We start from the raw sequence: 27,124 nt of genomic DNA, 5'->3' as shown, positions 1-27,124 counted from the left end.
GGTACACACGAATGCAATGAACTTTTGCCTTGTTCACTGATATGTTCACCATTAATGGCATGGAAGAACAATTAATTGTGAATGAACGCGAAGAATTCGCAATTTCTACAAACGTCAGAAAAAAAAAATTGTGGCAAAACCTCATAGAGTTTTAGAAATGCTGACGTGAAATTTTATTAAAATGACTTCATTAGCCTTCTAGGGAGCTCATGGCCTTTTTTTTTTTTGGTCGAAAGCTCATGGCTTATTTCATTAAGTGAACAAATTGTATTTTTAATACATTTTACTTTTTTTACGGGAAAGATATGCCATACGGTATATAACAAAGATAAAAACCACTAAACCGACATGTCTTTACATAAAAGAGATTTCTGGAAAAATCTGTGAATTATGAGTGCTTTTATTTATTTATTTATTTATAGTGTGAATATATCATTTCCCTTCGAAAGATTTTCAACAACAAAAAAAAAAACTATTCTTATGGGATAAATATAGGGATTTCATGTGGGTAGTCGAATGTAATAATTATAATTAAAGGCAAGTCATCCCGGCGAAGAAATCCAAACAAATGCTCGACGGCGAGTGGTGAATACGTGCTCAGGCGGACCATCTTTCTTTTTCTTTTTTAAGAGGATGCAACAAATTCATTTATTTGCAATTAAATTGAGATTTATTTTCTAGATATTTAACCTATATTAATTTCCGTTCACTGCTCAATTATTCGTCTCCAAAAGACTACAAACATCTTCTAATCATCTGATTTTTTTTTCTCAGAAAGACTATGAGCTTTCCAAATTATCTGAGAGTTTATTTCATTCTTCCCCGTGTATTATCACATATTCAAATGAGCAATCTTGGGGTTCTGCTATTTACATAAGGAAGGTTTTCATTAATCATAACCATATTTTTTTTAAAAATTTTGTTTCATTGCTTCTATAAAGGGCTTCAAAATTACTTTTATGTATGAGAAAAAGATTCGTAGTTTCTTTAGTTGACTATGGCTCCCCGTGGATATAAATTAAGGAAAAGGCTTTAGTTTTTACTTTTTAATATAAGATCCAATTAGGTTTGTCAAATGGGTGGGTCAGATCGAATTTGAGTCAGGTTGAAAATGATTTGACCTATATTGACCCATTTAACTTATTTTGATTCATTTTCATGCAATGTAAATTTAATGACCTACACTCGATCCGACCCATACCCGAATTGACTTTTATTTTCAAAACACATTAATATTCTAGGAAAATCATTTTTAGGAAAATAATCATATTTATTGGTATTTAGTAAAACTTGAAAATAAACTAGAAGATATTTTTTGCCATTCGATAAGAAAAAATATTTTACTCACACACCCCCTTTCCATAAATTATTATTATTATTATTATTATTATTATTATTATTATTATTATTATATATTTTTAAAATTGATATTTCAATTATTTTTTATTCTTTATCTTCCTCATTGGTGATCGCCAACGACGATTGATGACTGGCCAACCTCGCCAGAATTTGGAGAGCTCAAGCCTCACTTGAGGTCACCAGAGCCTCACTAACGCTTGCTGACCTTAGGCAAGGCTCAAGCCCTTGCCCAACTTGTTGGATTTGGTGAGGCTTTAGCTCGCTCGAGGTCAGTCGAGCAAGCTTGGGCCTCACTAGATCCAGCGATCTAGGCGAGGCTTGAGACTCACCCAAGGTCACTAGATGTTGGTGAGACTTTGGTGACCTCGAGTGAAGCTCAAGCCTCACCCAAGTTGCCAGATCGAGCGGGGTTTGAACTCGCCAATGTCGGGCGAGGTTTGAGCTCATTTGTGATTGATCCTTGACTACGTGGCTGGCGACTAGATAATGAAGAAGAAAAAGAAAAAGAAAGAAAAAGAAAAAAAAAAGAAAAAACATAAAACTGAAAAGTAGTGGGTTTGATTGAATTATTTGAAATGGGTCTACCCATTTATGACCCATTTTTCAATTGGGCTTTATTATAATAAACCTATTTTGAACTCATGTTTAAGTTTTAGTTAACTCATTTTCTAATCAGTCCATTAAATTTGGGTTAAAATATTGGTCATTGACCCATTTTGCCACCCTTAGATTCAGCATATGAATATCTATCGTGTAGCCCATGATACAATGATTTCAATCTTCTGTTTTATGAAAGACACTACAAGAAAAAGGACGGGATTCAAATCAACGTTTATCATTGTCTCCTTGAGATAAGTTAGCAGCCATAAAAGAGTGACATGACTTTTTTGTTTGTAATACTTTTTTGTACCTTTCCTCTCGACCAAAAGATAAAGCACCTTTGTTGGAATTTTTTTCCATAAAGTTTTGGTCGACAAGTCGTAATTCAATTTTAATCTGTACATTTTAACCTTCAATCAATTTTGTTGTCGTCGACCCTTCAATCATATTGTAATGTAATTAAATACTCCATATTTGGCAAATAAAAATTAGGAAAAAATCACCAAAAACTCCAAATTATATCAATTGTGATACATTTACTTTAAACCTTTTTTATAATATAAGTATGCTTACTCTTAACACATTTATTTTAAAATTTTCCAATAACGTAAAAAACTTTAAACTTGTACTTATGGGAGACATTTATCCTCCGTCAATGTTCTATCGGAGGATTTGCGCTTGACTTGCTTGATAACCACTGCAACTCCCCTCATCTTTTGAGGTTGAGTCCCCCTAGATTGGTATTAGAGCCAGGTTAAGGTGAACCCGAGTGTGTGTTGATCCCCGTCCGCTATTATGCAAGGCAATCCTATATTGCTTGGGAGAAGCCCTCTGATTTACTCGATAATTGCTGCGGCTCTCCTCACTTCACAATAAGTCTTTTGAGGCCGAGTCCCCTTAGATTGGCATTAGAGCCAGATTAAGGTGAATCTAAGTGTATGTTGAACCCGCTGCCATGCAAGGCAGTCCCACATCACTTGGGATAAGCCCTCTGACCGTTTTTATTTCATTTAAATCATGTACACGCTATGTCAACATTGTTTGTTTTCCACTAATCAAATAAGCAGCTTTTTAACTATGTTCAATGATAGAATCTTGATAGAGAATAAACTTCTCACACATGTATAAGTTTATGATTTTTAATGTCATAGAACAAAGTTAATTTAAGATTTTTGGTGATTTTTTCCTTAAGAACTATTGCATGATTTAAAGGAGAGACTTAGGTTAAAGACTAACAATAGATAACTCATCATTCTCAAATTATCGTATTTGCACACTCATAAAGCAATTTTAGAAGTCGGAATTTGTGTTTTTCAATACGTGCATGGAATGAGGAAATAGCACATCTAATGAGAATTAATCGAAAATTCAAAGATTCATTGATTATTTTTGCGGAATAGTAGAATATTGACAATCTAATTTTTTATTATTGATATTCAATTTAATGCTCGGTTTTCTTGTTCAATCAAGCATCTAATTTTTAAAAGTTTGGCATGATGTGGTCATGGCGTGCCATATCATGAGTTTTTCCCTAACTTAGGTCACCCACTCAATAAAAATCAAGAACTATCACCAAGTAAGAGGGTCAATTCGAGCGACATCGAATTTGAAATGGACCTTTCTTTTTTATTCCTTTTCCTCCATGCTTATGTGGTCGCCACAACTTTAAGTCACCTCACCCGCCACGCCTGGCAATTATCAATGCCGATGACATTCTCTCTCTCTCGCTCTAGTTTTTTTTTGGGTCGAAACTTTCTCTCTCGTTTGAGGGCTTCAAACCTGAAGTCATCTGACCTTTAGATCTAACGTTGTGAGACTTTTAATCGGAGAGAGAGAGAGAGAGAGGGGCAGAGAAACTTGACCATGAAACATTTAGAGTGCTAAATTTAATAATGGATAAGTGTATTGAAAGTTTCAAAACTTATTATGAAAATACAATTGATTTTTAAAACTTTTAAAAAGTGTAATTGAATTCTGAAATTTGTCACGAAAGTACAATTACATCTTAAAATTTTCAAAAAGGCAGTCAACAAAAGGATTTGATTGAATGAATTTTATAAACTTTTGGACTTGATTATATTTTTTTAAAATTTTAGGTCTTAATTGCATTTTTACGATAAGTTTCAGAAATTAATTATATTTATGAAAGTTTTATGATTTTTCATTTACTAAACAAGTGAAAGTTCGGGTACTTTAATTATACAGAAGAAATAATTGAGGTACCGGACGTACCAATAATTAAAGTTCGGGGTATCTGCATGTCTCTGTCATAGAAAAAAGATGAGATATGTTTGAATAATCTTACTGCGTGTGCTGTTCAATTCGGTCAAGGATTCTGACCAAAAAAAAATTGGGCCAAGGCCAATTTCAAGTGCTCTCGACAGAACTTAAAAAGGTCCCAAAAAAGATCCAACGATAGACTCCTCGTTAAATATCTGAATCTAGCGACCGCACGCCACTAACGACATTTACACAGACGACCCGACCCGAACCGAAGACCCGACACCGACCCGACCCAGCTTGCTAGGGTTTTCCTGTTCGGATTCCGATTCGGAGATAGTGGGGGAGGTGAAAAGGGGGAAGAAGGAATCGATTCAGCTCCATCTCTCTTTGGCTCTTCCGCGGAAGATTCTTTGTTCCTCGCGAAAACGATAACCACCCAATCGCGTCGGGAACGAGGCCGATCGTCTTCTTGCGGATCTGGGTCGATCTCCTCTTTCGTGCCCGAATCGTGTTCTGCCGGTGGGGGAGAAGCGCGCGTCTCTGAGCCATGGGGAGGGGAAAGTTCAAGGGCAAGCCCACGGGTCGCCGCCAGTTCTCGACTCCCGACGAGATGAGTAAGCTGAGAGCGCAAAGATTTGATTTTTTTCTTGCGAATTTCGACGACCCTCTTTCGTTCGGCATCGCTTGTGATTGTTGGGAATAGCCCATTCGTTGAGCGTCGGTGGGTTGTTTGTTTGTTTGGACGTGGTCGGGCTGGGTTTGGGTGTGGTTCTGTTTTGCTGGATCTGTTTGGTTTTTGAGATCTTAATGATTGAGGGAATAAGTGAGACTTCGGAGGAGGTGGGGATGGTTGTTTTTTTAAGAATTTATCTGTAGTGATGTTCTTTTTCTTGCGGTTGAGTTATGGTTTCATTGTCGTGATGTCGAGAAAGAAAGAACGAGGATGGTAGTCGGATTTAGACTGTAGTATGATTGTCCCGTTGCAACAAGAGTGACGTGCAATTTGATCTGAGCCTAGATTAAAACGGTTGTTAGCTAATGATTCTAATTTCTTTCACTAGTAGAATTCTCGATGACAGTAAGGGTCCGGCATTTTTTTTTATAATAGAACTGAATGCGTTTTCTCTTTCGACAGTATTTCCTCATGGGACAAGCTGGGTTATTTTGCCAATTCGATGAATAGGATTACTTGATATCCATAAATGATTAAAATGAGAGAGAGAAAACTAAGTTTAAGTTTTGTGCTCTCTTACTTCTAAATAACCTAAAGTCAATATCCAGAGAGATTGCACTTGGCAAGCTCTCGCAGTTGCTATCTTTTGAAGAACCTGTTATGTTTTTGCCTGACTTTCTACTTGGCTAAGCTGGCTTTGTTGTTTATACTGTTGCAGTTGCGGGTACTTCCAGTCGTCCTCGTTCATTCAAACAGGTCTCTCTCTCTTTCTCTCTCTCTCACGGAATCTTTATTGCTGGAGGGCTTTATTTTATTCTTTGACACTATTTTACATGATATTATGCTACAATAAGTGTATATTTTGTTCTCAGGAAGAAGCTGAGCACGTAGAATCAGAAGAATCAGAAGAAGAATCAGGAGAAGAATCTGGTGAAGAGACTGAAGTGAGTAAAGCCCACCTACCTATCTTGGTTGAAAATGTCATTTGAGTGCGTTCAATTGTTTATGGTGAGACTTGATTTTGTTGAACTTTGTGGTGTATTTGTGCCAAATAATTGCAGAAGCGGAAAGGGACTGAAAGTGTTATTCAAATTGAAAATCCAAATTTGGTGAAGGCAAAGAACTTGAAAGCTAAAGATGCTGATGTAAGTTTGTATAGCCCTGGATACCTTTTAGCATTGCCAAAATATTGGAGATCTGCTTCTTAAAAATCCACTGGGTGTTGTGTTTCAGGCGAGCAAGACAACGGAACTTTCAAGGCGGGAAAGGTTTGTAGATGCTTATTTGCTTCTCTCTATGAGATTGCTATTTGTTTGCATTAGGGTTGAGTGAGAGTTTGGTTTTTTTAGGAGTTATTTATTCATATTGCAATTTGACAGTTTTCTGAGGAAAATAAGAATCCCCACCGGATAAAACTTCTTGGTTTTTATAGCTTGAATTTAAAATTTTTTGAATTTTTTTATTCATTGAAGAAGTATTCATCTGTTAATTGTCTTTACATGAGCAGGGAGGAGATAGAAAAGCAGAAAGCTCACGAACGATACATGAGGCTACAGGAACAAGGAAAAACAGAACAAGCCAAGAAAGATCTAGGTAAGCAGTGTTTGGTTGAGCAGAAAGAAGATTTCATGTGTCCATGAATATTTATATTCTTATTTTTCATAAGTCATATAGGGTAATTTGATGTTCACATGTGCAACATATTTGGGTATTTATTACCTATATCATGGAAATTGTGGTGTAAATACGCCCTTCCTGAAATGGTTTTGATAGTTTTTAGCTTCTACTGCAGGGAGGCAGCGGACTTTCTAGCTAGTTTACTGTGATATTGAAGTTATGACCGAAAAAAAAAAAAAAAAAAAAAAAAAGCTACTGAACTCGAGTAATTTTTTGTAGTATTAGCTGCGTAAAAATACAGACGAATGACCATCATGTTAAACCTCTTATTGACTTGGGGAAGGAAATTGGCTTGCTTGCTCACTTGCTATTAGGCCACCGACTTTATTGCTTTCCTGTCTTTAAGTAGAACTATGGCTATGCGTTGAAGTTAGTAGTATGAACATCTTGGTGAGTTTGGATTGTGTATTAGAATGATTAAGTGTATCAGACTGATGGAATGAGTATCTTCATTTTGATGAAGTGGGAGGGAGAAGTCAAGCAAGATTGACATTGGTAGACAGATTGTTGCGTTGTTGGTGAAGGGGAGGGAAATTAATAACTAGAATTGTAATCCATCAGATGTAATTAAGTCAATCAATGTAAACATAAAAAGGGAGCAGGATAAGCAGTGTTGTGTCTTTTGTCTTTGTTGATATGCCAGTGAGGCCTAACACACTTTAAATTCTCATTGCTAAATATTACTGCCGCAAAGTTTAATTTGAACCCTTCATTTTGGGCCTCCTATTGAAAGTTCAATGTTGAAATTATTCACTTTTAGTCAGTCACTCATGATATATAATATTAAAACAAAATCCCGGATCTCATGATTTTTATTCCAAGTGAACACTAGCTAGCCAGGGTCAGGTTGGATATTGGTGGCTAAATAAGTGCTTGCACAAATTATGTCATTGGCATCTGAGCTTTCTGTATGAGCCTCATCTGAGACAAATCCAACTACGAAGAAAGGGACCAGAGAATGGGAAATGTTATTGTCTTCACTTTTCTTTTTTTCCTTCCCATATAGGTTAGAAATGTGCATTGCCTCCTTAAGAGTGTAAGACTAATATCTTTCTTGTCGTTTGTTCTCAATTTAAACCGTACAATTTGATTCAATTCGTGTACAAACCAATTTGTTTCAGGGGTGTGAACCAAGTTAAAAAAAGAATCGTCCAATTTTTTCATGATTTATTTAAGATTCGGCTGCTGATGGATCAATGTAGCTATGAATGTTTCTATCAAGTGTGTCACTTAAATGTCAATCTAAAATCTTGTGGTCGAGCAACTTGAAACCTAATTTGAGTTTGATAGGTAAATTCATACACTGAACGACTAGATGAAATACAAAAACGACTGTTGGAAAAGTGATCATATTCTTATAACCATGCAAACCACAAAATCAATCTTGACTATACTTGTCCATCAGTTTCTTCTCGTTGGCGTAATTGAATGCTCATTTTTCATATCCATGCCCTTCTCCTTTCTAGTTTTGGTTTTTGGTGCTCATTATTGTGCTCTTGTTTCCTGCAGAGCGTTTAGCCCTCATTCGGCAACAAAGAGCAGAAGCTGCCAAGAAGCGAGAGGAAGAGAAAGCTGGTAAATTCTTTGAGGCCGCTATATTTGTCTTTCTGGTTTCACCCTTGTCGCCAAAACTGATTCAAAGTTTCTCTTTCATCTACAGCCAAAGAACAGAAGAAGGCAGAAGCTCGCAAATGATCCTTAAGAGAGGGCGCATGGAGGAGTATTCTCTTGCAGAACATCAAAAAGAATATGTGAAGATTAAAGACATTACTTTTCTATTTTAGCAATTGGTGCAAACAGTATATTTTATCTTCCCAGTATTACTCCTAAAAGCATGTGGTACTGTTCTCGATTGGCCTTCCTATGAGTAAAGGCGTTTCTGGTGACTATTTTAAAAATCTGTGGCGTTCGGCTTGTTTGCAGAGCAATGTTTTGCTCAGAAGTTGCTACATCAGGTGACTGATCTTTCCCGTGCTACTTCATGCTAAGAACCGCGCGTATTGACTGTCCACTAATATATGGACAATGCGGATAAAAAGATGATAAGAAGTGTGACGACTTGGTCCAATGAGGGTGGAGAGTTATCGTGGGGTCAAAGGGCCTAGAGAACAAACGACTCTTGGCAGGCTTTTAGTATTGTAAGGGGTAGGAATGAAACGAATTATGTACTGAAGAGGGGAGAGTGATTATGAGATATATATGCGGGAGGGGGAAAGTGATTATGAGATATATATATGTGAGGGGAGAGCTATTTTAAGATATATATATATGTGAACATTAGAATTAAGTTCATGGATGTGTCTTTTAATGCAATGGTATATTTTGTTTGGGCACTTAAAATTAAGCGAGCCTACGTAGGAGTATTATTTGGATGGATGATTTTTTAAGAAAGTGTCTTCTAAAACTGTGAACTTTGACATGAGACGGGCCAAAGTGGATAAGTTAATGTAGAACAAGGCTCTTTGGTCAATGAACTCAAGTTTGATTTTGAAATTGGGATATGTTGCTTCAAGGTTAATTCAATCTTCTATGACCATATATGAAAATATCGCGTACTCTTATGTTGAGGGCTTTTCTATTATTTTAAAGAATAGTATGTACCACTCGAGGGACGAGAATGGCTACAGACAGCAAACATTTAAGCCGATTTTAAAATGTCACACGTTGTATACACTTGGTATCATTGTTCAATCAAACTTCGCACGTCCCAAAAATTACTAATTTCACGAGTCGATTAAGTATTGGTCAATCAAATCAAATTGCTGCTGTGTATCATCGTATGGATGAAAGATGTTAGCGGTCCTTTTTGTCCCTCGAAAAAGAAAATGTACATCTTTTTTGGGACATTCGAAAAGTGATGCCTTTACTGTCCTCAACTTGCTTTTTTCCGGACATTTTCTAAGGGAGCCATTGTAATTGGGATTTGGCCAACTTTCTGTAGCATTAGACAGAGTTTCTTCTCTACAGTTGGTGGATGTACTGGGTTGGAACCGCGTGTCTACAAACCCGAACTTTCCGTTTACCTTCTTCCCTAAGATAATGTGTTTTCCTAACTTGTCATAATTCACTTACCACAATTTATAACTATAAGTAACAAAGGGCAATTAAAATGTACGCCGTAATAGTGGTGATTATGTTAATTGATTTTTTGTTGAATGTGCTGAAAAAAACACCGGAACATCACATATGTTGAAAAATAGTAGGAATAAATCGAACTGTGCACTGAACAAGGGGAGAGCGATTCTAGAATATATATGTGAAAATTGAAAAGAACTAAAGGAGGTTTTTTTTGACGTAACAATAACCTTTGCTTTGGAACTCTAGTGTTAAACAAGCCTAGGCTAGAGCACTATCAGGATTGGTAACCCCTTGGGAAAGTGTCTGCATGTACGCTAAATGACAAAATTGTGAGACTTTTTTTTTTTTTTGTAGTAGTAGTGAGGGGAACGACTAGGTTACGTACTTTCTTCACTAAGAAAATGCGTTTTTTCGAAGGAGTAAGAACTTCTGTTAGTTATGTTAATTGTTTCTTTTGATTGTGTCAAAACACAGGAACACCAGAAAATGGGTCTTGTACAACTACCACTGTCCACCTTAATTGGAAGAAACTCATGTCATATGACCAGTTCTCGTTCGTTGAAAGACTCTACAGACTCGGTCTTTGAAGGAAAAATAACGGGGTGCTTAACGTAAGCCCGAGCCACATATCCGTTCGAAAAACATCTAGCAAACATAGATATGCTATTACTTTGCCTAATTACGCGATGATTTGTCAAGGTCGACTCTACTCTGAAGCATTCCGGAACAAAACCCATCTTGGGGCGTGGAACTCGAATGCTTCACGACTTGGCTAACCAGATGGTTTGTTACTCTGTTTACGTAGTATGGATTTGCTGCTTTCTCATTGGTTTGGCCTATGATGTCATTGCATTTTTCAGTACGCATTCTGAAGATTGACACTACCTCTGTGGCCCTAAAAACTCTGATTCAAATCATGCAAGGAGATAAGGTCCGTGTGCTCAATGAATTAACTGGGACATTTGGCGCGATGACAGTCCTAACGCAATGCAATTTTGTTTGTTGCAGTTGCATCTAATGAAATGAATTCTTGTTGATGGTCGATCTAGTATCACTACCAGGAGCAGCAAACCGGAGAGAGAAAGAGGAAGAGGATGGAGCATGAAGCTATCAGTGTGAAGAAGCTGGAGAAACCAAGACCCTGGAAGAGTGTGCAAAGCAAATGGGTGCCCGCCATGGACAATTTTTTTTGTACACTTTCATCGGTTCTCCTTGAAAGGTTTCTGAGTAATAATTTCCTGTGCGAAGGTGAACCTCGGACTTCATGAACAGAGTCAAGAACCTAATGGATCAAATCCGTTCTTCTGAGACATTTCACTTTTTAAATGAGCCTTGTCCTCTTATTAGGAACTTCCGATTTTCGCCATCATCGTGTTTCAAGCAACTGTCCTTTTCCCTCTCGGTTTGATAACAGTTCCAGGTCAACACGGACTTGCCAATGACTAACATGTAAGCTTACAACAACTCCACTCTTTTTAAGTCATTGGAACCAAAATAGTTTGGATTCTGATGGACGACCAACGATCCCCAGAACTTGACCAGCTGGGGATCCTAGCGAGAAAAATCTCAGCCACTTAAGGGCATCACTTCGCATTCTGCCCCATTTCAGCAATGCAGTAAGCCACTGCTGCCACTTCATATGCTTCATCTGCATTGTGCATGTACAATATCAATCCTATGTAATACCAATGCCCTCAAAAAGATTTCTCTGTCGGCCATTAGGCATATTTTTATTCTCCAATCAGAGCACGAAAACCCATTCTATACCAGAAAGAGCACCCGGACCGCTCATCTCTGGAGGTCAGGACCTCATTGAATGTTCAACCCACTATATGCATGTGACACAACATTCCTATAATATGTAGGGTCACTAGTGAAACCATGAATTTGCAAAAACCATCTACAGCAAAATCAAAGTGAATCACAAGGCAATACAAACTTCTACGCAAAGATTACCCGGTCCTTGCATATGATTGTCGACAGACCAACTACAATGAAGTATTAGAAATGTATAACATGACAGAGCTAGCGAAAGGACCCGCATAGCAATGAGAAGGCAACACAATATAAAGCAACCATGCCTAAAACTAGGAAGTCCAGTTGGGTTTAGCAACAGCTTGCCAAGTTTCCATGAGAGTTGTTTTGCATCTAACACCAATGCACAAGCCAATTTGAATCAAAGGATGCTGCAAGCAGCAAACCAAGTAACAGCATTAGGTCATTTTAACTGAACTTCTCGCATTTCTAAAGAAATTCCCTCTCCCTATTCAGGAAAAAGATAACAGAGAAAAGAAAGAGAGAGGGGAAAACAATATTACATGCAAAAAACTCAATAAATTGAAACACATGAAAAACAAAAACTACTAAAGCGATCTCTACCAATCATGTGACAGCAAGGAAGAGAAAAGAGAACCAGTTGCATAAATGATGGAACAAGCTAATACAAGAATGCTCACATGGTTTGAGATAAAGATCATAAATACGAGCAGTAAACTGCAAAGAGTAGTGACTTTCCAAATACGAGATCTTTCTCTCCTTGTTGAATAACTCATACTTCGAAATTTCTAAAGACACTTCAAGCTTTTTAGAAACATAGCTTGATGCCATTCATGCACACATGCAAAATTCAATGGCTCTGACATCAATAGATAAATCTCTGAAGAGCTTGAACTTAAAGCATCTTTGGAACTATTTGAAGTATGAGTTGTTCGACAAAGAAAGAGATCTTGTATTTGTAGAGACACTACTCCTTGTCCCTTTTTCTTTTGTAATTCGAGACACAGCTATTCTTTTGACTGGTCTGAGTGTGTTTAGTGACGTGATGATCTAACTCAAGGATGTGGAGACGTAATTGCGCCTTATCTCTGGGGAACACTTCAGCATTGTTTGTGCCTTTTAATCTCAAGATTCTCAAAGAAATCAATCTGGTAATGTTGCAACGTCCACTCAGATTTCTGCAGTTGGTGAAATCCAACTCTTTGAGCTCCTCAAGATGTTCTATGGCTTCAGGAAATCTTTGAAGGAAAGTACGAGCCATCTTTAGCACTTGAAGTTTATTGCAATTCTTGACACAAGGAGGCAAATCATCAATTGAGGTGTATGACAGGTCCATTTTCTGCATCTGACGAAGCTCTCCAAAGACATGTGGAAGCGTGTTTAGCTGTCTGCAATTGCTTAAAGCAAGCTTCCGAAGACTCTTTAATAATCCAATGGAATCACTGACCTCGCGCAATGCTTTACATTCGCAAGCACTGAGAATTTCAAGTGCCGGCAGAGAGCCTTCCTCGAATTGTAGTTTTGCAATAGTAGTTCCATCAATGAGGAGCTCTTTCAATGCTTTCATGGATAGCAGCGCTTGCGGCAAATCTTTAACCCATTTGCAATGCTTCATGTTTAAGGAAACTAAATTCTCAAAATTAGAAATGGTTTCATTTGGCTTTAAATATAAACAACCTTCCACGATCAAGCATTTTAAATGCCTTGAAGCAGGGAATTCAGAGATGCATTGATCCAAGTACAATCTTTTAGGTTCAAGACTTTCAAACTCTGAGCCTTCTGCAAAAACGACATGATTCATGTGCTTATTAGTACTTCAGCTATAAACTCTAAAGTTAAAGTGCAGGGCACATTTCTACATAAAAAGAAGTGCAAAAGCGCAAATAAGCGTTACCTCCATCAATTGTTCCCAGTCTTTCAAACTCAATTGGACTGAACTTGAACATAAGTTGAGAATTACCAGGTCTTCCATATCGAATGCAAACAACTTAGATTTCTCTTGGCACCCACACCAATCAAGCCATTCTAGGTTAGGAAGAATATTCTCAGGATTTCCTTCAATATCAACTTTGTCCAACTCGAGAAACCTCAGATTCGATAGATGACGAAATGCTTCACCATCAATTCGTTTGAAATTGGAGGCTACTCGAAGAGATATAACCTTGTATATACCCTGCCAATTAGTTGAAAATATGGACGTGTGAAATTCAGATAAAGATATCTGCAATGAAATGATGATATCTACAGGAAAACTTGACAAGAATACTGGAGAAATTTCAGTGTTTTCACCTTCTTCTCCCGCAATATTTTTTGGACATCCTTGTAATCCCACAGCCTGCTGCGCTTCCTAGGATTATCATGATTTTCCTCCTCGACAATTTCTCTTCCCAGCAATATTAGTTGGCCTTGCATCCAAAACTCCTTTTCTTCCTTGATTTTTAGAAAGGACTTTTTCTTAAGCTCTTCAACACCTCTACCTAGGCCACGTGCAGCCCACATGTGACAGGGCATTGTCTTTTCAATTCCCGTAAAGAAACATGCTATGTCAAGGAATACTTGTTTTGCCTCATAGCTCAAAAGTTCATAGTTTGCCAACAACATTTTTTTGACTTTGTCAATCAGCTTTGCCTTCAACTCACCCAAAGTCCGCTCCCATTCCTTTTCGCTCTCCCCATACAAAGACCTTCCCACAAAATCAATAGCAAATGGAAGATAATCGACAGCAGATATGATTTCTTTTGACATTTTCTCGTGGTCCTTTGGGAGATCATTCTTTCCAAAAGCACACTCACGGAAAAGTTCAAAAGCATGTTTTTCATCCATAAGTTTAACCTCATGCTCATGCTCATAGAAAATGTCTTGTTCCTCGCTTTTCCGAACCTTGTAAACATCTTCTTTTGTGGTTGTGAGGATGATTGTGCTTCCCGGACCAAACCAAGTTAGCTCCTTAGCCAATGGTTCGATTTGTTCAAAGTCGTCCACATCATCTAGTACGATGAGAACTCTGTTTTTTTGGAACAGGTGTTTTATCACTGTGGTACCTTCAGTGAAGGATTCCACTTCGGGACATTCTCCTCTCTTGAGCTCACGAATCAACTTCTTCTGCAGAGACACTACTCTTTTCTGTTCAAAGTTGTCCCGAACATTTTCAAGAAAACTACAACCTTCAAAGAGGTGACGGATTTTGCTGTATACCTCCTTTGCGAGAGTGGTTTTGCCAACCCCAGGCAGACCCCACACTACAAGAACCCATCTCGCTGTCACTGTCATCTTCCGTTCTTTGACAATTTGTCCATTCTGATAATCGAAACCAAGCTTTCGCATCATCTCTGGCACATCTCTCTCTGTTCCAACCAAATTTTTAGCCAATCCTTGCTCATCCATTTTCAAGAGTTTCCAAAGTTCTGAAATGAAATCCTCTAGTTCTCGAAACCTACAAAATGAGAAACGGAGTTTGCCTTTTTTATTTTTTTAATTATAGAGATTAGGTTCGGGAGAGGTGACCAGCGGTAGGTTTTCCTCTTGACTTTTCAATAAGGTCCCAGATCGGTTATGGGATGGTTTGATCTCAGGGAAGATACAGAGGGCACCGGTGACATCAATCAACCCAGAAAAAAAACACGAGGAAGACTGCAGGGAGACGACGATACGATGTAAAAACATGCATCACGATTTAAAAGGCAAGAAAAAATTGGAATCTCCAGAAGTTAAATTGGATCCCAGAAAAAAGGGTGGTGAGCATCTTGATATACAAGCCAATTCTCCTATCTTTTCGCAAGCTAAACAAGTAAAGCAAGATCAATCGAGTCATCACACTTACCCGCCGAAGAGATCGTCGTAAAACCGTCCCTTTATACCACCAACAGCAGCCTCCAGAGCAGCCTTCTTGAATTCCGGTCCCTTTATAACACCATTCTCTCCCAGAGAAGCCTCCAGACCATCCTTTAGGGCAGCCTCCAGAGCAGCCTTCTTGAATTCCAGCCCCTTTTTATGAGCAATCTCATTCAGAGAATCCTCCCACTTTTTGATGGTTGACTCGGGATAACTGTTTTTGCTCTTGTGCTTGGCGAAGGACTTTCCATATGTTCCCCGCTGGTGGCGAACATCACAGGGCTCGACGAAGAAGAAAATGGGATGAATTTCTTTATGTGACTCCACCATTTGGGTCACTTCCATCAGGCAAGCTGGGCTGGAAGCGAAGTCTTGGGAGAAGATAGGGACGCAGATGTCGGAGCGCTTGATGGCTTCCTTGATCTTGCTACCGATACATTCACCGTACTGGATCTCTTCGCGGTCTAAGAATGCCACAATCCCCAGGCGTCTGAGCTTGTCGTAGAGGTACTCGACTAAGTTATGGCGCGTATCTGGTCCTCTGAAGCTGAGAAACACTCGATAGTTACAAACGGCCATTGGATCACGAAAATCCATTTGCATACAGACTGGCTCGAATGGAGATGAAGATGATCAAACTTTATTGAAGTCGATGGAGTTCGCAAGTCTGAATCTGGAGCGTTGACCTCATTACGCCTTTTAGTCTCAGTCTTGGTGTTGTCCCGACCGAAGACTTGTCTACTTCTCTCTCTGCTTTTCTTTTTATTTTATTCGTTTTGATGTTTTTGGCAGTTCTATCCTCCCAATCACCGGGTCAGGATCTCCCCAAGGGAAATTATTACACAAGGTACATTGAGGAAAATTATTACATCATTTTAGTTTATATATGTATCAAATAGAATTGCAACTATGGAGTCATTATGAGTTTTACATGACAGTCAAAATTCAATTACATAACAACAGTAAGTCAGACAACAAGCAGCTTGGTATCCCGCACAATTGGATTACCTCCGCGACACTAAATATCTTCTTATTTTGCATAGACCTTTGCCATTTTCTTCCTCCATGAACGTATAGCCCAAACTTTGTAATCCTCTTATACATAAGGTCCTAAAATGTGTGAGCTGTTAAAAAAATGGGAAATACATTTCAACGCCTGCTCGTCCACCTCTATTTTTTTCGTAATAGTTTTCGTAAGCTAGATGCATGGACATAAAGATCCAATTACCCAAAGAACCAAGAACACCTTACATGTTGAACCGATTAACTTCAGATCTTTGGCTTATGTAGGTGGTCTTGATACAGACCAATTTACATCTAATTAGTAAAATTTGAATAGTTGAATACGGGCGATTTTCAGTTTCGAAGTTTAAAACTTGATATTGCAACCAAAAACCATGATTTTCTCTTATCAGGATTTCCTCTCTCTTTTTGTGCTTTTATTGTACTTTTTTTCTCAAAATACACTGAAACTCACTTAACTAACCCAGTTTTCAGTTGTATATATATATATATATATTTTTTTTTTCTTTTTTGGATTGATAAATAAATTATGTTTGAGTTTATCCCGAAAATAACCTGGTATTGATCACAGCATCCCAACCAAACAGTATTATACGTGGACACGCACAAAAAGAGGCATTCGAATTAGATAATTCATGTTAGGCTCATTCTAATTTAGTACTTTCCAATCAGTATACGTACCTTCAAGCTAGTAACACGAGAAGGCATTAGACTGCATCCTGAATAACGGGTTATCGGCTCTACCTGATCTATGAACTTTCAATACCTCTCTTTTGGATGATGCTACGTTCCATCCAAGTAAATAGGGCTCCAAATTGTGTACCAAAATAATAATAATAATAATAATAACAGGGCTCCAAATTTCCCCGAAAAAGTATTTTCCAATGGCTAGTCAAAATAATAACTATCCAATCACCTTGACGAAGATGCCTTATACATAGCCAATCGATGTTAAAAGACGAAAAAAACCCTCATTTAACAATGCAGGGATTAAAATCGAGTCCCCGTGCCACCAAGTTCAATTCTCTGTCCAGGACATTGAAGATTTTTTAGGATATGTCATCTCCCTGAACGGAAGTTTTGAACTTACATCCGTGATCCTCCGGTATTGCCAAATCATATTGTTCTTAGGCGATTTTCAATCCTTACATCACTTCGTCGTTCGATTGGGCTTAATTGAAAAATTCTGCTTCTCTTTTGAAAACCAGTTGAAGTTGGATAGCCAAGAGTTTGTTTGGAGTAATAACGTGAAGTCTCGTAATGGTAAATAATTTTGGGAAGTTTTGTTTGAGTACATGGATCTAATTTGGAAGAAAAAACAATCCTACGAAAGTCCACCGGAAAGACAAATTAGGATTATGAGTTTGGAAATAATTAAGGTTCAAAGTCTTCCAGAAGAGGACAAATTAGGATTAGTCAAGAAACAATCAACATTGACAATCTACCAGAAGAGAAGATAAAAGAGGATTAGTTAGGCAATGAGGAACTTTCGAAGTCCACCACAAGCAAGATGTGGATCGGGACGAGTATATTATGGTTCGAAGTTAGGTTGGCTATTGATATGAAGATAACTTAGGACGACATGCCTAATTGGGTTTTTGATTTTTAATTGGCATGATATTCAGGAAAGTCCGAAATAAACACTATGACGATGTTGAATTATGTTATTGTACTAAAACAGCTCTCTTTCGCCGTCACCCCAGAAGAGTCATATTTTTATCTGAACTCACTATTCTGAAAATAATTTCTCGTCCTTAGTCTGATTTAAAGCTCTGTAAAGATGATCAATGAAGTTGTTACGCATATCCATGCCTTTGAAACTCAAGAAGACGTGGTAAATCTTTTTGGCTTTTGATGAAGAAGCCATTGGATGATGGAATTTAACCATCAACAACGAATACTAGCTTAAGATTTGGTACGGTGTTGTACCAGGCAGCTCGTTCACCATTTGATCTTCTTATTGATTTATTCTTATACTAGAGGATAGAGACGCGTGACTTGTTCTTTAGTACCTTGAAAAATGGTGGTGCTGAAGGATGGAGCCGCATCTTAAGGTGTGAACACATGGACTTATTTTTATTGAAGACCGTGTACTACCGTGTTATTCAGACCGTGAGAGTGACACAAGCATTTTTTGTGGCCAACAAAAGTAGTAAATAGGATGATAGATCAGTGTTGGGACAAGCAAAAAAATTTAAAAGGGAAAAGAAAGCACAGCTTTTTACTCTTCCTTAAATTCAAATATAATGTTTTTCAGTGCATAGTTCAACGGGAAATTACTAGAATAACGTGCTCTCCCAACTAAGAAGTGGTTTATACAAATTATGTGGACAATTCTTGTATGAACTGATTTAATACAGTGTCGTTAATTAAGCACTGGCCATGATTGACCTCCTTCACCCCTCGCCTTCTCACCTCCTGTACTGACAAAAATGGTGTTTGTTGAGAAAACTCTAATAAATTTTGAAGTTGACAAAATTATTCATGAGTGTTTGATGAGTCTGACAAATATCTTGAAGTATTTTGATTCAGGAATATACTCTTGGAAGAGAAGCTTTAACAATCTTGAGGTTCAGACTCTATGCTAAAAATGAAGATCTTAGACTTAAAGAATTACTTATGTTCCCATCTAGATACAAGTTCAAAACATATATAACAGCTAGTGATCTGACTTGAATTTCGTACTTAGAAATCCAAACATGCTTGTGAAGAAGAAGACATCACGGATGGTGGACTAACAGTGGAATGGAACGTGACAGTTGAGATGCAGCCCAACCCCACCACCACCACCACAACCATGGAGGTTGTTGGCCTCAATTGGAGCGAACCGACGGAGGTCACGACCTCCATGGCCATGGATCTCTCTATCACTCCAAAAAAACGAGCTAATCGGACCTAGACAAGCCTCGACGCCATGGCTGTGCGGGTGGCCGCCCTCAGGCAACCACAGATCTGTGGTTGCGTGAGGTAAGCGACCTCCGTGGACACAGGTAGCGGCCCTAGATCAATGGTTGCCTAAAGCCAACGAGGTTTGATCCAAGCTTAGTTGTGTTGAATCAGACGTCCTGAGCTTGAATCCGACCTTAATGGCGTTGAATTTGACACGAGCACCCTTGCGTCCGTCCCCCTCCATTGACTGACGACGACTCGATCTTCTTCCTTGACTCGACTCAATCTTCATCCTTGCCTTGACTGTTGGCTCTTCAACTCAGTCTTCTTCGAAGGAAGATGAACAGATTGGGCTCGCCAGGTTGGCCGAACCTTTATTGAGGTCGAATGGTGTTGAATTTGGGACGAGCTCGACTCCAGTAAGGGCGATCCTCGCCCAGCGCTCCTTGGGCATTGCTGGTGGCCAGCCAGCGTGAGACCGGTCACATGGGAAAAGGAAATACAAAAAAAAATAGAAAAAAGGAAAAAAGAAAGAAAAAAAGAATGAAAATGCTCTTGACCAGCTGAAAAGATCAACTTTATGCTTTTATTTGAAATCAAATTTACTTTAAATAATGGCCACTTCAATTCCTTATTTAAAATAAGATCTAATTTTAGATCATTATTTAGAAAAATAAGAGCACTTCAGATTCTTTTTAAAAATTTTCTCAAGTAGTTATAAAAAAGTTTAAGATGGACAAAAATAAAACACTCAAATTCCATTCTAGGTATAAGTTCTGTATTCTTGTTAATTAAAGTTTTAATTGATTTCATTTGAGTAATGCGATTTAGTCCAATGGAAAAATTACATTGAATAAATAAATTCACTTTGAGAAATGGAATAACTTTTGTTAACATATAACACGATCCATTATATTTTTTTCCTTTTAATTATGCAAATTGTCAAATGGAATAAATTACACTTGTTACTTTGATGTTACAAAAATAAATATTTCTCCCAAACATGCAATAAAAGTTTGAAGAAAAAACAAAGTTTGCATTGCAATTCAGTTAGAAAAAACGATCATTTTATATTTGTCTTATTTTTATTTTTTACTTTTTCAAAAATAGAATTCATTATTATACATTTCTTTTTATTTATATTTTATGTTCTCAGGAAACTCAACATTAGGACGTTTATTTATACCACATTAATCTTAGACCTTCACAAAGTATGATATTTTTTTCACAAAATTATAAAACAAGTTATACAAATCTCATATTTTTCTCTTACATGACACCTCAGATCAATGGATTACTAATGATTCAACAATTTGCACAATGGAAATGCCCGCGCCTAATATCAAATAAAGCAGCAGTTTGCTCGATTCCTCCTCGCTTTAGTTAGTCTATAATTATCAATTTACTACATCAATTAAAAAAGTCTTGAGAAAGAATTGCGCGAGAGACCGCGGGCACCGTAAGGGGTTAAAAAAGAAGAAAAAATCACCGACCAGGCAGTGTCAAAATGCGAGCGCCGTTTTTTGAAAGGAAATATCAGCAAGTGTCAAACAGCACGCACCGATTTTGGGCCTTAAACGAGCATGCAAAATATCAGAGGAAGCTTAGACACATTGAAAGGAAATATCAGCAGATACAATAACAATTATCCGGATAACTGACAGAGCATAGCCAAAGCTAAGTAGAACAAAGACCGGTTTCAATAACCTTGTCATCCAAGTTATACAGTGATGAAACAATGCTTCTTCCTCAACAGGTCAGACACCTTTTCCTTCAATTTTGGACTCAAATGCACAACGATCAAACTAGGGGGAAGTGCTGGCAACTCATGAAGCTTGTCGCAGCAAAGTACATCAAGAGTCTCCAGCTTCGAAAGATGCTTGATTTCAGGAGGTAAGCTGGAAATAGCAGAATTTCGCAACCTCAAGATTCTCAGATTTTCTAGCTTCCCAATATCTCTAGGAATGTCCCCTTCTATATTCCTACACGAGGAGGCATCTATTTCTTCAAGGCTATGTAAATGCCAAATAAAACTAGGAAATTTTCTTATGAAGCAATAGTGCATCTTTAACACTCTCAACCTCTGCAGATTACCAAAGGAACCTGGCAATTCAGAAATGCCTGTTCCTGAAATATCCAGCTCCTCTAAAGGGCTTCCCAATTGGCCAATGGACTTTGGCAGTTTTTGTATCCAATCACAATTCCTCAATGACAAGCGTCTGAGTTTCTCTCCAACTCCATTGGGGAGTTCGGTAATATTTGAATTATTTGCTGAGAGTTTTGAAAGTGATGTTAGGTGTTCAACTTCTTCTGAATCACTTCGCAAAGAAATATCACGCACAGAAGTCTCATCAATGAGGAGCTCTTTCAAAGCTTTCAAAGCACCCAGTTCGGCAGGCAACCTGTTGAGATCAGTGCAGGACTTCAAATTTAGGCAAAGCAATTTTTCGAGACCCCCAATCGAAGGATCTAAATGGACCAACCGAGAGCATCGCTCTAGAATAAGTATCTCCAAGTTTGGAAAGCTAGAAAATTCAGGACTTATCAATAAGTCAGTGCAACTAGTGAGATTTAAGACTTTCAATTGCTCCATCTGTAAAACAGGAGAGAAAAATCATAAGGTCAATTGCCAGATAATTAACACAATAAATACATTAGAGCAGTAAAAAGGAAACCACCTTGATTTTCCTCCAACCTCCCCAGTCTTTAGTGACTTTGCTCCATGAAAGATCAAGAATGACCAGTTCAGTCAGATTAAGTCCTGTTGCTTCGAAATCCCTCGGGCACCCTCGCCAACGAAGCCACCTTAACTTTGGAAATACATCTGCAAAATTTCCACTCATACTTGCATGATCCAATTCCAAGAACCTTACGTTTGGCAAAGTTTCCGTACATGTATCGGGGCAAAGGGCTTCCGCCACTTCCATTCCCTACATTTGCCAAGAGAAACAAAACAATCTTAAGTCATAAAGACGATGGGACAATTTTGCTAAGGACTAGGGGGCTATCTTTTCCGTGCATGCAAAGACAACCTACCCATGGTAAAATAAGTAAAAAGCTGGATAACAAATTTAAACTTATAAATCAAGGCTTCCATTTTATGGAAGAAAGCAAACCGTTGAACCAAAAACCCTTACCTCTTCTTTGTTGATAACTTTTGGGTCTGGATCATTGATGTATAGTCTTCTGCGCTTTACATGATATATAGGTTCTCCTTGATCTACAGCTCTGCAGAGGTGCTTTAACAGTTTATGCATCCACAGCTTGTTGTCTTCTCCAATTTTTGCTAGGGGCATCAGAACTTGGTAAGAAGGCAAAAGATCTAAATCAGGCCACATGTATGATGCAATTTGGCTGTCCATGCCATTGGCAAACCATGCTATGTCCTGAAATATTTGTTTCTGCTTTTCATCTAATGCTTCATAACAGATTTTCAAAATCTCCCTACAATCCTTCAAAATCTCTTGAGAGTGTGGTTTTATCATGTCCTCCATCTTCCTCCAATCTTCTATTGTTTTTCCATGTAGAAGTGAACCAATAACTTCAATAAGAAATGGCACCTGCCCTGTGGCTTTGACAATGTGCTTCCCAATTTCAGGATACCAAGGTATTGAAGCATGCTTGTAAAAAAGTTCAAGAGCTCGACCATTATCCATCTTATTCACCTCATAGATATTAGCCCTTTCTGGCACAAATGTTTCGAGAATTCCAAGATTTTCTGATGTAACAATTATCCGACTTCCACGACCAAACCACTCAAGTTGGGTACCAACTAGATCATAAAGATGAGACAGTTCTTCCACATCATCTAGGACAATAAGAGCTTTTATGTTGCTGAATACATCCAAGAAAAACTTGATTCCTCCTTCAAAAGAAGCAACATTGCAATCTCGATCAAGAATATCACATATCAACTTAGTTTGCACAAACTGGATACCGCCATTATTTTGCACTTTTTCACCAATCTCTGCAAGAAAGCTACAACTATCGAAACATGAGGAGAGTCGGTTGTATACGGCCTTCGCAATAGTTGTCTTGCCAATTCCGTTAGTTCCATGGATTCCAACTATGCGTGGTTTATTTCCATCATCTTCTATTGCCAATAATTTGATTACCTCCTTCACTCGATCATCAATACCAGTTACCTGTTCAATTGTGGCAAATGAGGTCTGCAACGACTCCAAAGGGAAAGTAGGAGGTTTCAACTCCTTGGGACATACAAGTGGTGGAATCCAATCCAAATTAGGACACCTCTGTATCATTAATGTAGACAGATTAGGAAGCGATAAGAGAGTATCAATATCACTTTCTGTGTACTCCACCGTAGGTAGCGCACCAATCTCCAAATGCTTGAGGCTAGTGAGCTCACCAAGTAATGGGAGACTTTTGCATGCTGTACAATCAAACAAACGTAGCCGAACTAATTTGGGCATGCAAGACATCCAGCTTGGAAACCTTGTGCCCCCATAGCCTCTTATTTCTAAGCTTCGAAGATTTAAGCTTGGCTGCATCTCCTTAAGTAAAACTTCATCACTTTCTTTTCTGGCAAACACTAACACTAGTGAAACTAAGGAATCCTTCTCCTTCAAGTTTGCAGCATTTGATTCTGCTACCACATCTTCTATTCCCCCCTTCACTTCAATTCTGAGGCTTCCCCTCAAATTGCTTAACTTGTTTAACTCCCCAAGCCCACTGTGATTCTGTGGACAAGAATCATTCCTGGGCAGAAGGAAATCTGTTAGAGTGTGCAAAAGAGTCAACTGGCCCAACCCTTGTGGCATATGAGATAGGGCACTACAATTGCTTATCTCAAGTTGCCGTAGGTTGACCAAATTTCTAAAATCTTCAGGCAATTCTATTAGCTTGTAACACATATTGAGTTTAAGTACTTGCAAGGTTTCCAATCTTGTCACAGAATCAGGAAGCCTTATGATTCCTTCATTTTCAGAGAGATCTAGAAATGTCAGGTGCTTCAACTCACAAATAGAACTCGGCAGCTTCTCAATACCGCTGTCATGCAAATCCAAGGCACGTAAGAACTTGAAACTAGAAATTAATTTGTGAAGAGTTTTTTCACCCATTTGTGTTTCACGCCTCAAGCTTTTTCTTTGACTAGTTTTGATGAATGTCCTCAGACGATATGCTCTGTGCAAATATGTATCTCCCTGTGAGAAATCTAAAGTTGAATCCCATGATATATGATGAGCTCTTTCTTCAAGGTATGGCCATGAATGATAAATTCTTCCATACTCAGTTCCAGCAACATGGCGTGCTAGGTCATGTACTAAATGATGCATCCTACAAGACGTCACATTTCCGAGTTCATCTTTAACGCAGTCTTGAAAGAAATTCTTCCTGAGTAGATCCATGAAATAGTCATGAGCAATATCTTCCATGTCCCAATCTCCATTGTCTATGGGCTGGATAAATCCTTCTGCTATCCAGAGACTCATCAACAATTGTTTATCAATCACCCAGTCTCTGGGAAACAATGAACAGAAGGCAAAGCACTGTTTTAGATGGCATGGGAGATGAATATAACTAAGCCGAGGTAAATTTTTAGAAAATTCTGAGGTCTCGGGCAACAAATGTAACCACTCCTTTTCAGTTTTCTTGCAGAATAATAGACTTCCAATCATTCGTATTGCCAAAGGGATTCCATGACACTTTTGGACTATCTTCCTCCCGATAACTACCTTAGTTGAATTTCCAGTCTCTTTTTCTTCCAGGCAAGCCATTCTCATCAATAAATCAAAAGACGACTTTATTGGAAGGCCCGCGAGACGATAAGATGGGGATGTAATCGTACAGACTGCAACTGACCGATCGCGTGTAGTTATCAGAATCTTGCTTCCTCGGGCACCTCCCATCAATAAACTTTTCAAGCTCCCCCATTGTTCAGGATCCTCAACCCACAGATCGTCAATAACTAGGAGATATCTTTGCAACCGGAACACATCATCTTCTCTCCCTGTTGTCTCTCTTCCTCTGATCTTTCGCAATTCCCCTTCGAGATTACCGAAGCCGTTAACCCAAATCCTTAAATCAAAATGCTTCTTGACCATGTCATCTTCGTATAGACATCGAGCGAGAGCAGTCTTTCCAACCCCATCGTCACCCCATATTGAAAGGGCGGGAATTTGATAATCAGTTTTAGAATCTAGCAAGAACTTCAAAATTACGCTTTTAGCATCTTCTCTCCCTATAATCTCCTCATCGCACACAAAGGCGTCCAACCGCTCTCTTCTCTCTACACGCACAACCACCGCGCACTCTCGCAAACCCAAATCCGTCCCTTCGGCAGCGATGGCTTCTATTCTCTTCCTGATTTTCTTCGCACGGGTGCTCATCTCCAGCCTTAAATCAGGTTTTGCAGAAGGCGAAGAGGAGGGAATTACCTGCTTCAACTTCTCATCTTTGCTCGGCCATTCTTCGAGTAAGTCCTCCGCCTCATAGAAAGCATCTTTGAGATCCTCCAGCCAATGTTTGATGTTCTTGTCGCTCTCGTCGCTGAGGACCCGCTTTTCCGCATCGGGCACTATACTTTGGAGATAGGAAAAGGTATCCTCCAGATCGGTGTCGCCAGCGCCCCATAATTCTGCAGCCTCTGGGAAATCATCCACAAGTTTAGCTACTCTGAAGAGGAGTGGTTCCGCCATAGCTCTTCTGCGGTGAAGGGGATCCTGCGCCTCCTCTTTTTCCTGTAGGGAGGATGCTCAGCCGACGCCGAGTCGCGACCTGTTTGATCTCCTCCCGTTCTATGCACAGCCAATCAGTAACGAAAAGACGAAAATACCCTCAATTGCCAGTACAGGGATTAATAGAATCGAGCTTACTGGGCCAACATTTCCCATCTTCTCTCTCTCTATGACTTTATTAAAGATTTTTCAAGAATCGTCATCATCATGAACGGAAGTAATTATGCGGGGTGTAATCTAGTAAATAATTTTAGGAGATATCCAATGTGGGACTTTTGTTTGAGTAGGGATCTAATATGGAAAGATAAATGCTACAAAAAGTCCACCGGAAAGAGATATGAGGATTAAGAGTTTAGGAAATAGTAATGTTCCTAGTCTTCCAAAAGAGGAAACATCGAGATTTGCTAAGCCATAATCAACATTGAAAATCTACTAGACGAGCAGATAAATAAGGATTAGTAAGGCGAGGAAAATTTGGATTCCACCAAAATAAAAATGTCGATCAGGATAAGCAAGAAATTATAAAAGAGAAAAAAAAAAGCACAAATTTATACTCTTTCCTAAATTCTAATATGTTTTGCAACATTGAAGCTCAGTAAAACTATTTCCTATTCTGAACAAACTCGTGGTATTGAATGGGGCAAGTACAAATCTTAATTGGAAGCAAAATGAATAGATAGTGCAATAAAGGTACTGCTTACTAGCAGAATGATCAGCCTCCTGCAATTTAGTGTCCTATGTACTATTTCTAGAGGCAATCCCTAGAAAAGAGCTTGTTGATATATTTTTACCCTGTAACTATCATGCACTAGTCAATATCTTAATAGATTCAAATTGGTGGTTGACGGCTTGTTGATCAGATACAAGGAAAGCTGTTGCTAATGCTTCCCTCACTTTTTTTTTTCTTTTTTTCTTTTTTATGGTCGAATTCTCTCACATTTACCAGCTCCCACTTTCTACTATCTTTTTTCAAACTTTTTTTTGGTTTACTTATATAATGTAATTTTTCATTTTTTTTTTAATAATTTTCTAAAACTATAATTTTTATGTACTTGAGAATATATAATTGATGTACCAAAATGCAATATATTATTGTTTCACGAAATTTAATTGACAATGAAATATTTTCACGAAATTCATTTCTTAGTTTTATCAAGAAGAGACGGATTTTTTGATGATTTTGAACAGAGTCTTATCAATGGAGCACCATGAATAGATATATTTCAATGAAATTTAATCAACAATGAAGTCAACGATGTAAAAGTTCGTCGAATTTAAGCACGATGAAGTGTGATCA

The 27,124-nt window shown here is 38.3% G+C and overlaps 3 protein-coding genes across 3 annotated transcripts; 1 reads left to right on the top strand and 2 right to left on the bottom strand.

Moving 5' to 3' along the window:
* Positions 1-4,437: 4,437 nt before the first annotated feature.
* LOC104445219 (28 kDa heat- and acid-stable phosphoprotein) lies at positions 4,438-8,430 on the top strand. Its single transcript, XM_010059040.3, has 8 exons — positions 4,438-4,796; positions 5,574-5,611; positions 5,728-5,799; positions 5,917-6,000; positions 6,089-6,123; positions 6,363-6,448; positions 8,042-8,107; positions 8,193-8,430. The coding sequence occupies exons 1-8, from the start codon at positions 4,730-4,732 to the stop codon at positions 8,225-8,227; spliced, it is 483 nt and encodes a 160-aa protein (XP_010057342.2). The 5' UTR covers positions 4,438-4,729; the 3' UTR covers positions 8,228-8,430.
* Positions 8,431-12,952: 4,522 nt separating this feature from the next.
* Positions 12,953-15,919, bottom strand: LOC104445212 (disease resistance protein RUN1). Its single transcript, XM_039312195.1, has 4 exons — positions 15,207-15,919; positions 13,676-14,819; positions 13,281-13,559; positions 12,953-13,165 (listed from the first exon to the last, which is right to left on the bottom strand). Exons 1-4 carry the CDS (start codon positions 15,818-15,820, stop codon positions 13,082-13,084), a joined length of 2,121 nt encoding a protein of 706 aa, XP_039168129.1. The 5' UTR covers positions 15,821-15,919; the 3' UTR covers positions 12,953-13,081.
* A 4,803-nt stretch (positions 15,920-20,722) lies between these two features.
* On the bottom strand, positions 20,723-25,846 carry LOC120293433. Its single transcript, XM_039312726.1, has 3 exons — positions 22,267-25,846; positions 21,808-22,059; positions 20,723-21,722 (listed from the first exon to the last, which is right to left on the bottom strand). The coding sequence occupies exons 1-3, from the start codon at positions 25,786-25,788 to the stop codon at positions 20,850-20,852; spliced, it is 4,647 nt and encodes a 1,548-aa protein (XP_039168660.1). The 5' UTR covers positions 25,789-25,846; the 3' UTR covers positions 20,723-20,849.
* Between the last annotated feature and the right edge of the window lie 1,278 nt (positions 25,847-27,124).

This window comes from Eucalyptus grandis, chromosome 5, assembly GCF_016545825.1.
Source record: "Eucalyptus grandis isolate ANBG69807.140 chromosome 5, ASM1654582v1, whole genome shotgun sequence".
Lineage (NCBI taxonomy): Eukaryota > Viridiplantae > Streptophyta > Magnoliopsida > Myrtales > Myrtaceae > Eucalyptus > Eucalyptus grandis.
The sequence above is the reverse complement of the archived record's forward strand: the minus strand, read 5'-3'. Positions and strand labels throughout refer to the sequence as shown.